The 16,711-nt window shown below is 40.5% G+C and overlaps 2 protein-coding genes across 4 annotated transcripts in view; both read left to right on the forward strand.

Annotated features, from left to right (window-relative positions):
- The window catches only part of LOC136786324 (nuclear pore complex protein Nup153-like), a 378,386-nt gene that overhangs the window by 311,044 nt on the left and 50,631 nt on the right, over positions 1 to 16,711 (forward strand). The gene's annotated exons all lie outside the window — the stretch shown is intronic.
- LOC136789855 (nuclear pore complex protein Nup153-like) overlaps positions 340 to 16,711 on the forward strand; it is a 33,626-nt gene continuing 17,254 nt past the window's right edge. Inside the window, 11 exon segments of the mRNA XM_066990999.1 lie at positions 340 to 555; positions 2,310 to 2,420; positions 2,972 to 3,206; positions 5,318 to 5,566; positions 6,636 to 6,775; positions 6,858 to 6,980; positions 9,162 to 9,272; positions 9,549 to 9,602; positions 11,860 to 12,018; positions 13,129 to 13,181; positions 15,885 to 16,011. Coding sequence (XP_066847100.1) covers positions 340 to 555; positions 2,310 to 2,420; positions 2,972 to 3,206; positions 5,318 to 5,566; positions 6,636 to 6,775; positions 6,858 to 6,980; positions 9,162 to 9,272; positions 9,549 to 9,602; positions 11,860 to 12,018; positions 13,129 to 13,181; positions 15,885 to 16,011 — 1,578 coding nt within the window.

A 16,711-nucleotide genomic window follows, 5' to 3' on the forward strand; every position in this document is an offset into this window, starting at 1 on the left:
GACAATGCATGGCCTTCCGTTGCCGGCCTGTTAAATTTCAGATTTGACTTTTTTACTGGTTGAAGCGGTGATGTTTCTTCACTTACCTGACTTGACTCAACACCGTGATTTTCCCCGAATTGTTCTACGGAGTCTGGTTGTCTGCGTTTTACAAGGTCGCCTGCTAAGCGTTCTTATCGCTGCAAGCACACCTCAATACCCCATTCCTTACCTTTAAACAACGTAACTCTGCAAAAACAACATTTTTATTCCCACGAGGGGCAGGGCAGGCCCCGCGGCGCGTGGCGGCGGGGGGCGGGGGGGCCCCGTGACGGCACCGAACGCGGGGGGGGGGGCGGTATGGCCTCGGGCGGCGCGACCGGTAGCGGCGCGACCGGCAGCGGCATGGCCGGCGGTGGCAGGGCCGGTGGCGGCGGGGCGCCGGGCGGCAGCCCAGGAGCCCGATCAGGAGGAGGAGGAGCAGGAGGAGGAGGAGGAGGAGCGGCCGGCGGCAAGGTGAAGAGGCGGCGCCACCGTTTGGGCGCCGCGAAGCCCCCCTGTGCCAGGAGCAAGCGGGTGAGGAGCGGCCCCCCCACAGCGGGCCCTTCCCCCTCAGCCCACCAGTTACCCCCTTACTTACCCCCTTACCTTACCCGCCCCTTTATCCCCTTAGTTACCCCCTACCCACCTCCTTACCCCCTTAGTTACCCCCTCGACCGCTTAGTTACCCCCTTAGTTACCCCCTCAGCCCCTTCCTAACCCCCTCAGTTACCCCCTCAGCCCCTTCCTAACCCCCTCAGTTATCCCCTCAGCCCCTTACTTACCCCCTTACCCCTCTACCCAGCCCATTACCCCCCTCCTCCCCCTCCCCTTCACCCCCAGCCCGCTGCCCTCAGGACCCCCAGTGCCACCCCCAGGGCTTTCCCCGCTCCCTGCACCCCTCCTCAGCCCATCATCAATTCTCTGAACGTTACCTGCCAGGCTTTGCTTCTCGTTTGTGCTGTAGGGTACAGCAGGTTGATGGTGAAAGCGGTCCGTCAATTCGGGCTGTGAAAATCCCCGTGCTGGAGGGGGGACGCGCCGAGATCCCTCCCAGCAGCTCTTTGCTAAGAAATGTCAGGACGCCCAGAGAGATGCTCTGGAGATGCCCTCTGCACATGTTTGTTCAGCCAAAACCTCTCCGCTATTAAATGAGCAACGTAGCTGAGGGGATTGATTATCATATGCAAAACCAAGGGAGCGCTACGCATGGATAGCTGCTCAATTAGGTTTTTATCACTTGCAGAAATGCCAAGTCCCTTATACCATATATTGACAATCAATCTTGTCCATCTAAAGCTGGCCTGGAAGGGCAATGCAAACATTCCCCACGCTTACAGAGCAACCGTTGAAACCTCTGGCTTGAACAGTGCATTAATGTTGAAAGTGCCATAGCTTGCGTGTGCCGACACTGTGTAGCTAACTGATAAACCTTACACGTGGATTAAAAATAATCAGTGGAGATGGTTTTCTAACTTTTCCATTGTCTGTTATCTCTGCGTGTTTTCCAGTAGGTTTATTTAAAGAGTGTGCCAGAGCAAACACGTGCGTGGGGATATCTGGGGGATTCTGCACAGAGAATGGCTGCTGCACATCCAGCGCAGATCAAATTAACAGTAACTTATCGGGGAAGAATTTTAATGATTTGATAAATAGACAAACTGATCGGTGTTACATGTGTGCATTTATTATAGCAGTTAGCTTTGTAACCAGACGAATCGTGCAAATGTTCATAACGTAAAAGGACGAGCTTTGAGCAGATAGCTTGCTTAGAGCATTTGTCAATTAATTCCAGTTTATTTTCAATATCATGTCCACTCTGCAGAAGGTTCTGTGGCTTAATGTTAATTGTCTCTCAGTGATGCAGTTGGGGAGGCACGAAAGCGACCGATGTGATTTTGTGAGGTTATACCTCTGGTTCTGATCCCTACCCCGCTGTTTTTCTCATCCTTCCCCCTACAACTTTAGTCGATAAGTCGATTCTTAGAAATACTTAAATAGATGTGTTTTGTGTGCTTGTGATCATAATTACAGCCCACCAAACCCTCTGTCTCTTACCATTAAGCTCTGAAGGTGCCTGGGCACTGTAGACAGTATAGTTAGCAGCTTCAAAGTTCCTGGGAACTAGTCCTGGATCTAATTTACTTTTTTTTTTTCCCCCTACCTGCAGGAGGGATGATTAGCAGGATGCCTAGCTCATGATTGTCAGCTTTCTGGATATTAATTTTTATTATTAATTTTTATTATTAATTATATTCATTTATATTAATTTATCTTTTATTTAACCGTAGTTCCTGGGGATTTCGGCCAGGTGGGAATTCTCCGATCGTACCCGATGTATGCCGCAGAGTCAGTCTTCTACAAAATACAGCAACAGCTTTAGAAGGCTCTTGCAAGAGGAGGTGCTGGTGCTATAGCTATAGCTGTGTTTCTTCCAGGACATCTTCTGGGTTAGCCTGACTGTTGAGAGCAGAACTGTTTTTTGTGCGTATAGTCACTGCAATTCAGCATTACTAAAATTGAAAATATTTAGATTCACTGATTTTAATGGGTAGTATGGTCCTGACTGTCGCAGTAGATAGTTGCTGAACTTCTGGTTTAGTTGGTTTTCACGTGAGGGTGCGAAGAGGAAGAGTCCTGGAACAAGTCTGTAGGTCAGGAGCTGTTCAGGCGTAGAGTTTCCTGATAGCCTTGCAGATTGACGACCTGCTGGTGAATTTTGGCAGAGGTTTCAAAACTTTGAACTTTGCCAAGGTCACTTGGAAGTGCAGAAAGTGATAGGTAGTTGTAAATCAATCTTAGGTGAATTTAAGGTTTACCAGAAGTGTAGCGATCCTATGCCAGGGATCAACCTCGTCGTCGTCTTGTGAATATTTGCTGTATAATATCTGTCTTCAAGGTCCGTGGAAGGTGGTATCCCAGCATATGCTGTTGACTGTGTTTCTGTAATTAAACAAGTGTTTTTTCTTTCAAGCAGGGAATAATTAGCAGAATGACAGAAACGGTGAAATATATTGTACCGGCGTGGCTGCAGAAGTATTTCAATAAGCGTGAGGAGGAGTGTGTAGACAGAAATGAATCTGCAAACCAGGAGGAGACTCCGGTAAACTATCACCACGATTATGCAGATGAAGATACCATAATCGATGAGAGATTCACGCCTGAACCAGCAAGAATAAGTAGACGAGGTATGTAAAAAATCATTTGGAATTCTGGCCATCTGTATTTATTCACAGATTTCTAGTTTTGAATCTGAATTTCAAAAGGAAATTGGAATGAGGGTTTTGACAGAATGAAAAAAAAACAAACAAAAAAGTCGAAACAACTGTTTGTGAAACCATCTTAGCTTTAAACTGTATACACAGTTACGAAGCATACATCTTATGCTCTTGGAAGGCATCAGTTAACTTTAGGTACTCTATTAGCCAGGTGCTAAATGCTGAAAATAAGTCATTTGCAAGTGTGCTGGGTTGCATTTTCCATCTTTTAAAAGATATGGAATGAAAATCTGTCTAACTGCCTAAGGCAATTAAAAAAATTAATTTGTTTTGCAGTCTTCGAAACAAAAGACTAGATGCTAGAATGGCAGAGGAAAATTCCGTCTCGTGTCCCGACTTTGTTTGTTTTGTTTTGTTTTGTTTTTGTTTTGGGCTTTGATCAATTTAGTAAAGTTCCTCGTTAACTTGATGGTGAACTGGGGAACTTGTGCACGGATGTGGTTTATGAGATTATTATCCTTAAAATATTCAATAACTTTAAGGTCTACGCGGGGGGAGGGGGTGTCTTTGAAAAGGTATTTGACCGTTGGCAACGAGGTTTGCAACTCCTTTACCTCATGAAAGATTGATTTGTCTTATATCCAGCGCCTCTCACTGTTCCTGTAGTCCTGTTGTATAAATTTGCATCTATTCTTATTTGAGTTTCTCTTAAATTAGCTGTTTTGGGGAAGTCAGCTTTTAATAAGTAAAGAAGTTTTGTCTGAGCGTGCGTAGGTAACCATAGATAATGTGGAAAGTCAGTTGCTTCTGTTGTTGGCAGAATCAAAAAATAAGGAGGAAATATCTTTGCCTCCAATCTCATCTAATTGTAAACAAGGAGATTGATGGCTTTGCGTGTAGCTGTAGCTTGGGAATGAGTTTGGAGAAAAGAATAGAGAAGGTCTTCATGACTGAGGAACACATGTTGGCTTTCCTATGTAACTGCGTGAAAGGAGCTTTCAGTAAGAACAGCTGCACTGCAAGCTTGCTAACTCCAGGAGATCAGGAGCAGGCGGACACCCTCGAACCTTATGCAGCTTATGTTGCTGTCCGTGGGTGTAACTATGCTTAAGAATAAGATTATTTTTTTTAATTATTACTACATTTTGAAACCAATGTGTCTCTTCATTTCTGAGGTATCATTGTGCTGGAGCCTATATTGGGTGGCCTTCCGCCTCAATAACTTTCTGTATCTCAAACGGTGCTGTCCTAAAAATCTGCTCATGGTTTGGAGAGCTAATTAGTGGTACTGCAGTGGTTATGAAGATTGAACTAACTAGTTTAAGCTTCAGTTCAAGTATCAAGAGGATAGTGGCTCAAAGTCATTTGAATTGCCCAGATTCCTGGGAGAGACAGTAGGCTTTCATCAGGCAAAGTACCCATGAATAGTTCCATTCATTTAGCAAGATAGACTTCAAGGCCACCTATTCCAGGCCACTGGCATTGTTTGCAGACCTTTTGCTTCAAGAGGGAAAAATGCTTATCTGGTTACTTGGGTCAACATCCTTGTCCCTTGGGTCAAAATCCCAATAGTTAATGGGTAGATGATGTTTTGCCTCTAACGTGAGCTGATATGGAAGAACTTGGGAAAAAAGTACTGCAAACGTTCATTTTCATGTTGTGTATTCAGATTAATATAACCTTTCTTCCAATATTATGGAAGCTGCAGTGTTATCTGTAATTTACCGTGTAATCTCAAATTTTGTAAAGCTTATTGCAAGCTGTACATGGGAGAAGGAGTATATATGTTTGATTTAGTGAACGGCCAAGTCAGCGTTAGAGCATTTGAGCACGGGGTCAGAATGTGGTGTTGTAAAACCTCATAGTTAACTACTTCTGGATGCAACATTAATACTGTGTATCGCAAGCAGTGTTGTTGTAGCCAGACAGATGCAACCGTATCTGGGTGAGGAAGAAGTTAAATTTGGCTTCTCTCTTTTTGCCTTAGAACTTGGCAATAGCATGGCTGTCGATAGGAAACAGGTTTTGGCTTCTGTGAGCTTGTCTATAGCAAAGCTAATTATCTCCCTGTTCTTGTCTAGAACCATCCACAAGTAGATCAGCACTGAACTTCCCAGTTGTGTTAACAAGGCCCTCTCTTCGTTTGAGCCATCTGAATTATACCATGCTGGATTCTCCTGTCCCACCTTGTCAGCCCTCGACATCTTCTATATTTGGCATTGGCAGTCCTAGGCTGTCCTTGATAAAAGAAATAGAAGATTCTACCTCTCAACAAGACGATGATAACATCCCAACAACCAGTGATTCCTCCTCTAGAGCATCTGCTGAAGGTGATTTTTGTGTTCTCTGTTTAATTGACTTTTTTTTTAATGTGAAGTACCTTGCGTTCTTTAATATTCCACATCACCTTAGTAAATAAAATAGGTGAATGTCAACTTTGGATGCGAGAATTAAATTGAATTTTTAGTGTTTTAGAAGTATATAATCCTATCACCTTTTTAATAGAAGCGTGCTTTGGAATACGTTTATGATACCCTGATGTTAGAAAGAGTCGATGCTGAAATATACACATTCAGCTAGGTTATATGTAAATTTTGAACTGGGACGGTAGGAAATCAGGCTGACTTGCCGTAGCTTGACAACTAGGCTGATTGTCTAGAAGAGTGACTCAGACCTTTCTTGGTAGAAGGCTTCAGCTGTCAATACTTTCATGTCTTTTGCCAAATTCATTGAGCAAAGCACACCATTTTAAAATAAAAAATAAGCATCGTGTCGATGTAGGTTGGTACCTAGGTCTTCTCGCTGAAAGGGCGAACAGCAGGTTTGCAGCTTTTTCTAGTCCCCCATAGAGACAGGGACTGACGTGTGCTCAGCAGGTTTTCCAGAGAACTTTTGTACAGCTGAGAGTAGAGTTGCTGGGCTTTAGCAATATAACCTGAGTGCACTAGAACTTTCTGGTGTGTCTTCGTAAAACATACATGGGCAGAAGATCGTTAACTCTTAGAGCAGCCTTTGGGGAATCTTCCAGGTTTAAAACCTGTGCGATTATGATCTGTGCTGGCCTCCAGCCTTTTACCAACATAGAAAAAAGCTTTGTCCGTACAAATGTACTGATGTTTATGCGGTCCTCTTTTATCTTAGCATGAAGGAAAAAAAATCTGCATTGGAAGCACAGTATTAACTTGGTAAGTTTGCTGAAAACTACTTGCAGCTCTGTGAACAGTTTTCAAGTTTGTAGGTGATACTTGGTTTTCAGTCTGTACGTGAAGTTGATCTATTTAAAGAAGCTGAAGTCATGCTTATTTTTCTGTATTGAAGAACTTGAATTAGTGTGATCTTTATTGTTAAAGTTCTGTACGTACTAGAGGCATTTACATGTAGCATACGTCATTTTGGCAGATGTTGCAGTTTTAAAAAATACTTCATCGTCACTGCTCTGGCCCACAGAAGATGAAAGAACTCATTCCCTCTCGCAGCATTCTGCAGCTAGCTCTAAGAAACCTGCATTCGGTTTATCTGCTTTTGGAGGACTGTGTCCTGTAAGTACTGCACAGTATTTCTTTTAATCAGTTTGAATGTGTACCTGTTTTTCTATCCACTTATCGTACTGTGTTTCCGTAGGCATGTGGAAGCACGTCTGTTTTTAAGGAAAAGCAGCTTGGGTTTTCTCCATTTTACCCCGGAAAGACGGCCTATGGTGGTGCAGCTGCAAGATCTAGGCAGCGAGAGACAGAACCTTATCGGGTATGAGAAAAGTAGTGTAGTGGGAAATAGTGATGGAAATAAAAAAAGCAGCACTGCCAAAGGAGCTTGGAGCAGGGAGCTGAATATGTGGTAACAGTTGCTCTTCTGCCCTCTTGGTCTACAAAAATAGACGAGATTGATTTCTGTTTAAATTCTTTTATAACAGTTTTTACCACAGGTAATACTTGTCAGAAAGAACAAGAATGACAGTTTGGGCTAGTTGTTGGTAGTTGGGGTTTCCTCTGTTGTTAGGTCTTTCAAAAAATTCCATTTAAGTGCCATTGTCTGCCTCTGACTACATTACGTTAAAATAACATGATGCAAAAAAACCAATGACAGCCTAACTTTGAAAACTTGTGTTTATGGTAGCAAAAGCTACTGTAGTCAAACCTGGCTAATATTTATCTGTGGATCTTCTTTTCCAAGCATGCCTACATTCATGCTATGGATATGTTGTATAAGCCTGCAGTCTTTGAAAATATCTAAAATCAACTTTGCTGATCCTTTGTTCTTCTGTTACACAGAGGCATGCAGGACTAAATGCAGTCTCAAGATAAGCAGTAACATGCTTTCTGTTTTGAACGATTCATATAGTTCTTGAAGAGAGTTATTTGCCCCCAAGAGTTCTTGGAAATAGCAAATAAAAACTGCTGACAACTCTGATTAGCTAGAGCTGAATCGAAACAGAAAATCAAATCAGGTTTGGTAGGAATGTATTTAAATGAAAGTGACTTTTATCGATAAATCAAAAGGAATTTTAAGAAAATGAAAACGCGGGTTTGCTGGCTCTGTTCTGACAGTCCATTTCTGCAACGGAAAAAGGGCAGTACAAGTACCTCACTTACGGGAAACCTTGAAACCTTGTGGTGCAAAGCTGGGAACCCTCTTTGGTCGGCTATTTTTGTTTTTTACAATATTACTGCATTATGGTAAAAAGAGGAACCAAAATACTAGGCTTTTAAAGGAGAGAGTAGCTTGCTTCTTGCTGCTTGCTGTGAATGACAGCAAGGTACTAGAGAGTCCAGCGAAGGGCCACCAAGATGATCAAGGGACTGGGAGCACCTCTCCTCTGAGGAGAGGCAGGGACTGCTGGGCCCGTTTAGCATGGAGGAGAGGAGGTTCAGGGGGGATCTTATTGGTGTATATAAATACCTGAATGGATGGTGCAAAGAGCATAGAGAGCCATTGTGTTTTCAGCGGTGCCCAGTGCCAGGTCAAGAGGCAACAGGCACAAACTGAAACGTGAGGCTCTGTCTGAACATCAGGAAATGCTTTTGCACTGTGCGGGTGATGGAGCCCTGGCACGGGTTGCCCGGAGAGGCTGTGGAGTCTCCCTCTTCGGAGGTCTTCAAGAGCTGACTTGACATGGTCCTGGGCAACCTGCTCGGGGTGGCCCTGCTTGAGCGGGGGGGTAGACCAGGCGATCTCTAGAGGTCACTTCCAACCTTAACCATTCTGTGGTTCTGTGAGTCTCACTTGTGTTTTTCTATGCTGCGTGGTCTGCTTCCTGTCTTCACATCGTGTGATAAGCACAGTGTGGTTATATGAGGGGTTTAACCTGGGAAGAAAAAAAGTCACACCAAAGGAAGTTTTTGACTGATATTTGAAGTTGGGTGGTGCAAATACACAGTTTACTTTTTCAGTGTAATGTTTAGATCTGTTACAGTTTAAATCAGATCTTTATCTTTTAAGACAAAGATTTGCAGCCAACTTTAATCTTGGGGGAAGGGAGGAAGCAAGAGAGAAGTAAAACTAGTTCCTGGTTATGATTGTATACACTGATTTTAAGATGGTACACTTAGACCATCGTGAAACTCTGAGGTCTGTGTTGTTACTGAAAATGCTTTCTGTACCACCACAAGCCTTTTCTTGAGTTCTGTTTCCCTGATTACTGCTTCGGAGGCCTTAGCAGTCCTAGCATCATCCGTCTTGACCTTTTACAAGTATGGAGTTCTTTTATTGCTCGTGCAACAAGCACATGCAAGATGCACTGAGGCCCAAGGTAAACTTCATTAAACTCCGAATGTATTCTCTTCTTTATGGCTTGAACTCCCAGTGACTGCATTTTTCTCTGTCATCGGAATATATTGATTGTATCATCAGTGTAGCCTTGGGACATAAAATACATGCCTCCTTAGCTGAGAATTGACCATTGTAACACTTAAAATGCTAATTTTTCAGGCACAAAAGAGAGCGAAAGCTAGACAAGAAACTGTGCGGCCCCGCGCTACCTTAAGTACCGCTGCACGGTGCATCTTGGAGGCAGTGGAGAAGCTGTCAAGCTCTTTGTTGGTAAATAGCACATCTTTTAATCTGTTTTTGCTTCATGTGTTTATAAAACTTAGTAAATGTGCCATCAAAGGATAAAGATAAAACTATTCTTCCTTACGTTGTGGCCGGTTTAATTTAGTGCGCTATTTTTTCAACAGGATGCTAAAAGAATGGCATCTCTTTTGCCGCTGTGTTGTATAAGTTGACCATGAACCCCCACATTTTTGTTGCAGGGAACCCTCTGTCTCAGGAAAAAAAAATTGCCCTCTAATATTTATGCTTTGTTTTTTCCCTTAGCCTCCGGACATAGATAAACCGGATATTACTGACTTCCAGTCCAAACGAAGAAAGGTAAGAACCAATAATGTCTTAAGCTGAGGTAGATAACTTTTTCAATGCTTTATCACTATTAGAAAAATTTTCTCAAACCTCAGTGACAACATAGACATCAAATCAAGTTAATATTGGCATGTATCCACAGTAGATGATGGGCTGTGAAGATTACTCAGGTTAAGAATTATGTTATCTTTGTAAGTTGAGAGCAACAGCTCTAGAACACACCAAGTCGTTTTATCTTGTCCCCCAACTTGGGGTGAAGCTGCATATTAAAATTCCTCTTGAGGCAAGTTTTCTCTTGAAGAAATGATCACAAATAGAAGAATACTGATTGAATGGTCATATAGACTTTGTACAGACTTCCGTGTTCATTCGGGCACAGAAAACTAATTTTTCTGCTTTTTATCACCATTCAAAGTAAAGACGAGGAAAATTGTTAATTTCCGACGCTATAAATCTTATGCTCCTAAATTCCTATTTGGAGGTAGCACAGAACTGGTGATAATGCTGTGGTAAAGCATGATTTCCTTTCATTTTATTTAAAAAATGAAAACTAGTCATCTTTTTTTGATGACTTTAGTTAGGGGTATCCTTGGGCTTATTAAATTGCAAAACCCTTAAATGACCACTTGAAGATCAGGTGACTGAAGGAAATAACAAGATGTGCAAACTTTTCATCTTCTGTTCTAATGGGAAAAGGGACAGTGTCTCAAGAAGTTTCTGTGCTAATTCCTTGATTGGATGGATGTATAATTAAGTTTACAATCACTTCAGAGTTTACAAACATCTCAGATTTCCTGGACCATCTTTTCACCATCTGCCAAATTACACGGGCATGGAGAAGTGAAGTATATCATAAATATTATCCAAATAACTAAAACCAAATCTGGTGTGAATTCTCAGTTATATTATAGCAATACACCTGTGATAAGGCATTAAGAAAGATCTGCCAGATTTGCAACAGAGAGCCTGAAATTGTCAGCCACTAAATGAATGTTGCACGCAGCTGTCAGTGGGTGAAAGGAGATAGATTGTCTATTCATAATACTAGAATTCATAATAGTGGCGGGAGAAGGGTAGCCCGTGATGAGAAGCAATTATTTGCTGAGGAGACGATCGTGTGTTTTCCTGCTAAAGTGAACATGCGGTTGACGGAACACTTGTGCACTCGGGCTAAACTTCTGCAGTGGGTAGCAGTGATGTGGTATTTTTCTTATTTCAAGGAACTGTACCAGGCAGAATAGCTCTTGGTGTATTGAATGCCTAACTGGGGGATTTAATATTTTTCTTTTTTACCTTTAAAACCAGCAATGAACCATCGTTCACTCAAAGTAGATTTGTGAACTTACATAAAACATGTCTTATTCAAGGTTTCAAACTGAATGTAATATTTTTTAGAAAGATGCATTTTTGTATACTTTAGAGAGAGTGTGAATCCTATTACTAAGAGCTGGGAGATACTGTGAAATTAAAGCTGCAGCGTAAACAAAAATTTCCTGTTGGTATTGATTTGAACAATAGCATGCTTCCTAAGACTGTATTTTCTGATCCTTAAGACCGCAGGCGGAGCCATCGGTAAATCTTGTAGCCTTTAGGCTTTGTTTTCTGTCTGACAGTTCAGTTAAGTCAGTTTTGCAGAACACGCAGTGGTCTGTGTTAAAAATTAACTCTGGTCTGTGAAAATGCTTTGAAAAGGGAAGTCAAACCCACTACTTGAAGTGCATCTAATGCACATGTAAAGCATTGGATCATATTTTAATGAATGAGATTATTGTAAGATTGACAAGGTGTTTTTTTTTGTGTGTGTTCTATTGTTTGTGTAACTTTGAAGAGGGAAAATGTAGGGAATGTGAAGCCCAGAAGCCTGTATAATTAGTTGCTTAACACTTCGAATGTTAAATTAATGAATTAAGCTACTAAAAAAAAAAATCACAGTGTGGGCAGAGGAAAAGATAGGAGCATATTCTAGGAACATGGGTTATTTTAATTATGGTAGCATGAATTATTTTGTCTATGAAGCTAACTGCCAAATTTTGAAATGGAATTCAGTCAGACTTTGGCTACTTATATATAGCTTTATGGATTTCGTTACTGGTTTTCTGGTGATTTCCCTCTACAAGTTGAACGGTCTTCAGAATTTTCAAATTGTATTCACTGAGTGCCAAGACCGATGGGGGGAGGTTTATAGTTCTGTAATTTGTTTTCATCAATAAATATTGGAATTAATTTGGGTGGACGTAAGGATAAATTGATTGCTGTTTCCCTTTCAAAGCTGGAATCCCAGAATGCATTCCAGCCTCCACCTGTTAAGAGACTTGTGACACCAACAGTAAACCGTCAACCGATGCGTTATACGCCGTATTCTGAACCATCACCGACTTCAACTACTCAGTCCAGCAAAATTTGCCAGAGAGTAGACACAAAGTTCCAAGTGAGTACATTTTTGAGTCCTTATGTGCCTGGTTTTTTTTTCCAGTCTTGGAATGTTTCTCAAACCAATTGTTATCCTATCTTTGCAAAAAGTACTGATAGCGTGTTTGAGGCGAGCTTTAAGGCAGTGGGAACCATTGTGAAATAGATTGAGCTTTTATGGATTTAATTCTGTTTTTGGAACACTCAGTGTCTTGTGGTTGTTTTCACGATGTCATGATGTGCTATTGAGTCATCCTGTTCTCAGTGAAAGAATATTAAAAGACAGAAATGTTTTCCTTCTATATTCTCATGTACACAAAGGTGTCACTGATGAAACATGCTCGTGTTCTGTGTAAACTATTCCAGGTGAGCTATGTGCTCCAAGTGAGAGTTCTGACAATGTGCTGAGTTATCGTTTTTGATTGCTTTGGAGTAGATGGAGTCTGATAAATTTTCCATAAAGTTAAATGGGCATCTCTTTCTGCGAAAACATCTGTGTTTCCAGTATCGGTCTGAGTGTACAAATGACCACGTGTTAAGTGTATGGGCTTTTTAGGCTGGAAATCAAAGTGGACAGTAATACTGGTTGCTTATTGCTTTTAACTCTTTCAATCTCTGTATTGTTTAGCCAGCACAATCTCCATTTGGTAAAGTTCTAAAATGAATGTAGCAGCAACTGCTTAGTTTTTTGGGGGGGTAGAGTTTTTTCGGTTTTTTTTGCTTGTTTGTTGATAAATGATAGAAAACAGAAAAGTATGTCCCTTTTACGGGGTTGGTAAACACAAGTTTTGATGAAAACTCTCCCCCCCACACGCACAATTTTTGTTATTTTGTTTAAATTAATTACTTTCTTTGTTAGAGGATTTGACAAATTTGATTTAGTGTTCTATCAGTTTGTCCTCAATGCTGAGTGAAGCAGTGATGCTTACTTTAGCCCCAAAATTTAACTGAACTGTACCCACAATGCTGAATTAGGGAACAACGTTAAGTAGGTGAGGTGTATTCAGTGCTATAAAATTAAAAATAAATAAATAAAATAAAAACCAGAAAAAAACACATTAAGTGGTTGTTGGTACTTTGTGTATTCTGTACATAGTCAGCTAACTCTTGAACTAAACTTAACTTGCAGGGGATGAGAGAGAAGACTTTGCCTGCAGAACAGCGAGCAGAACCATCTGAAAGGTATGACATCTATTAATTTAAAACTTACTTGAAGGAAGAAAGAAATCTCCTTTTTCAGTACGGTCTGCATGCCTGTCTTTTTGGAAAGGTGGTGACAGTTCTCAGTAAAAGGAATGGGAAATCCAATGAAAATTTTGTGTTTTGAGGGAGCTGCAAAGTCTGGATTGTGTTTGAAGATCAATATAACTTTGAGAAAATTGTTGTTTTTATGAAAGGAAGGAAGATGAGCAAGAATAAAACTACTGATACACCACTTTTTATCCCGAGTTTATCTTCTGAGTAGGATACGAAGATGGGAAATGAGGCACGTTATAATGCTGTATCCACAGAAAGGATCTTTGCTATTGGAGGCCTAATTTTTTCCTTCTATAGGAAATCTGGCTCATTTTGTAGTTTAACTAAATCTGTAGCGTTACAAATTTTGCTTTGACAGATATTTCATGGTTTATAACTCAGTTTACTTATAACAAAATAATTTGTCCCTCCTAATGTTCCCTAGGGGAAAAGCTATTAGTTTTAGCTATTTAATTGCTTGCAGTTTGAAAGCTCTGTCCTAATGGGATGATTCTTTCTGAAGTATTCTTTAGAAGGTGAAGTAGGGGAAGTGAGTTACAGTTCAGGAGGATGTTTATTGATGTGTTTTTTTCTTTATTTTTTAAGCAAAAACATGGAGGAAGGTTTATGATTTATTATTCTTTTTTTTAATACTCCTCTCATGATGAAGTTAATTGTCTGCTTTGAGTTCACATGAAGACCATGTGTTCTTTAGAATCATTTGAGGCCAAATGCTAACTCATCTCTAAAATAAAAAAAATCCAGCAGAATTAATTGAATTTCTTCTTGAGGAGACTGCTTTGTGTTACACTGCTTTCTTGGTTTAGGTCAAATGAGTTATCCTCCAGATAATATTGATGGCTTTTCCTTCTGGGCAAATGGTGTTTTGGGTAATAATGCTTGAGTTAAGAGACTTTGCACTCGGTTTTTAGGGGGTTGCTCTTTTCAAAGAACAGTAGCAGGGAATTTTGTTGACTCTATGCTCATCTGCCAAGCAATTCTTAGGTGACCATGGGCATTCTTTGGCTTGCAGAAAGAACTCAACACTTTGTTTTGGCATCTAAAAGTTGGACTTCACAACAACCACCTTTTTAGGGGTGGAAGCGACTGGCTTTAAGGTTCTGGTACAGGTGCAATCAGGTGCTGGGTTGTAATTATGTTTTTTTCAAACTGTTCTAAATTGTCTTTGCTAGAACTCCTTTCTACTTCTCCATTTAGGAAGGAGATACAGAAAACTCACACTGCTTTTGATTTCGTTCACAAAGTTTATTGCAGTGCCCTACCTTTTGTTTGTAGAGTAGGTAGTGGTGGTAGTGTTTTTTGTGATGCTGGTCTCTGTTGGGTGCCATGTTCTGGAGCAGGAGCACCACACTGATCTGCTGGCAAGAGTCCCTTTGGACAGTTGAGTTGGAATACTCAGTAAATCTCTGGCCCACCAATGCTATATATCTATGTGTGTGTGTGTGTGTGTATATATATATATATATTTTATATCCTGAGTCCAATTGTAGATTAGACTTGCCTGAAGGCTGACAACTGTCTTTGCCCCCTTGAAGCTCACAGGTGTTAACAGAAAGAGGAATATGGGCTGTTATGGGCAAGCGATAGTTGTCTGAATGAAGATCTGTTTTGATGTAAGACTTTTTTCAGAATTCTAATGGATTGACAGTTCGGATTAGAGAAAAGTCTGAGCATATGCCTTAGGGATCTGTCTTCCTCTATGCAGTTACAGTGCTAAGCAGGCTGTTGTCAAGTATTTGACAAGTTTAGACCAGTTCTCCTCCTCAGTATTGTGGGAGTCTGACCTGGTGTCTTCCAGTGCGATCTAATGCACTTTTGTACTGACTGACTGATTGGCTGCAAGATAAGCTTTGATGTCACAGTTTTTCCAGGCATACTTCATTTTCTTGCCATAGTACTTTTGTTAGAGTTATTCCCTATTCCACTTCTGGTTTGGGTTATTTTTTCCCCATTTGCTCTTGGATTAGGATATCTTTCTGGTTTTGAGCTAGGCTTTTTTAAGTACCAGAAAAATGCCTTTGTATGCCTTACAAAAGGGATCTGTATTCATGTCTGAAAAGACTTCTGGAATGTTGGCATACCCAAACACCTCTGCTGTTCCTGCTGATGGCCACATGAAAGCCAGAGCTGCTTCTGAAGCTTAGGCCATATTACCTTGCCACACAAGTCTAAGGCGTCCCTATTCTATCAGAGCTGTTGGCAGTGTTTCCCATGTGTATGTGTGCATATGTGCACTCTTTCTGTATTTTTGTGAGCTGTTCTTTTATATCCCTGCAAAAGATACACGTGCATCGCAGAATCAGAGAACCAGTCCTATTTAAAGGAAGCACTGGAAAATAACAATCTAAATCAGCTCTTCTATTTCAGGTCTTCTGGCTTAGTCATTGTTCCCATGTGAACGGTGCACTTATGTATGTCCTTTTCATTGCTGCTGTTAATAAAGTTTTTCCTATTTAGAACATCAAGTATTTACCAGCGTTTAGCAACTTGTGAGACAGCTTTAGTTTTTTTCTGATCAGCAGGTTTCAATTCTAGGACTAATAACAGCTCTAATATCTTGAAAAAACAATTTGGCTGGTAATTTTTTTTTCTCTTGTTTCCCCCAACTTCTGTACTGTCGTGTGCTAGCAATGTGACCAGCTACAAATTCAGTACTGCTGCGTCCAATGGTCTGTCTTCAGGAGTGAGTAGCGGAGGCGGCAAAATGAGAAGGGAAAGAGGAATACACTATTTATCAAGAGCTGTACAAGAACAGGTAAGTGACTCTTAAATTAATTGCTGTCACTGAGCTTACTGAAGTAACTAGCTAAGTGTGTCAGTTTTATTGCATCATAGTAAATTATAACAATACCGCTTTATTTTTGCATTGTTTTTGTTTTCTTGTGGGTTTCAGAGCAGGCTCCAATTGATTTCCTGTGTTTGAATACCTGAACTTTGCTTATGTAATTTTGAAATTTTTAATTCTCTTACCTTGGAGATTCTTCAAACTATAACATTTCTCGTTAGCAATTGAATGAATGAGTCCTAAGAAGAGAAGTAATGTTTTGGTGAAGGTTTGTATAGTTTTTCTACAGGAATGATACTTGAAACGAGTGCCAAGTATAAAAAGAAAAAAAAAGCTTAATTTTTGGTTTCATATTTAAGTCATACAGAAAGATACAGGCCAAGAGTGTGAAAAAGAGTAGTAGAAGACAGCATTCTGCATGTCTGCTAACGATGACTCAGTTTTTCATACTCACCAAACTCATTGTGAGAGAGTTTTTTTCTCATTTTAATAGGAAAAATCTATTCCATAAAACTATGACCATGAATATTCAGATTATTTTTTCTTTTATTGGATGTTATATAAGCTGCCTGTAAGTTAATTTCAGTATTTACGTTAACATTAAGTATTTAATTAATATTAAGTTAATATTAAGTATTTAAGTTAATTTAAGTTTCAAATCATTAAATGG

The sequence above is a fragment of the Anser cygnoides genome, chromosome 2 (assembly GCF_040182565.1).
Source record: "Anser cygnoides isolate HZ-2024a breed goose chromosome 2, Taihu_goose_T2T_genome, whole genome shotgun sequence".
Classification (NCBI taxonomy): domain Eukaryota; kingdom Metazoa; phylum Chordata; class Aves; order Anseriformes; family Anatidae; genus Anser; species Anser cygnoides.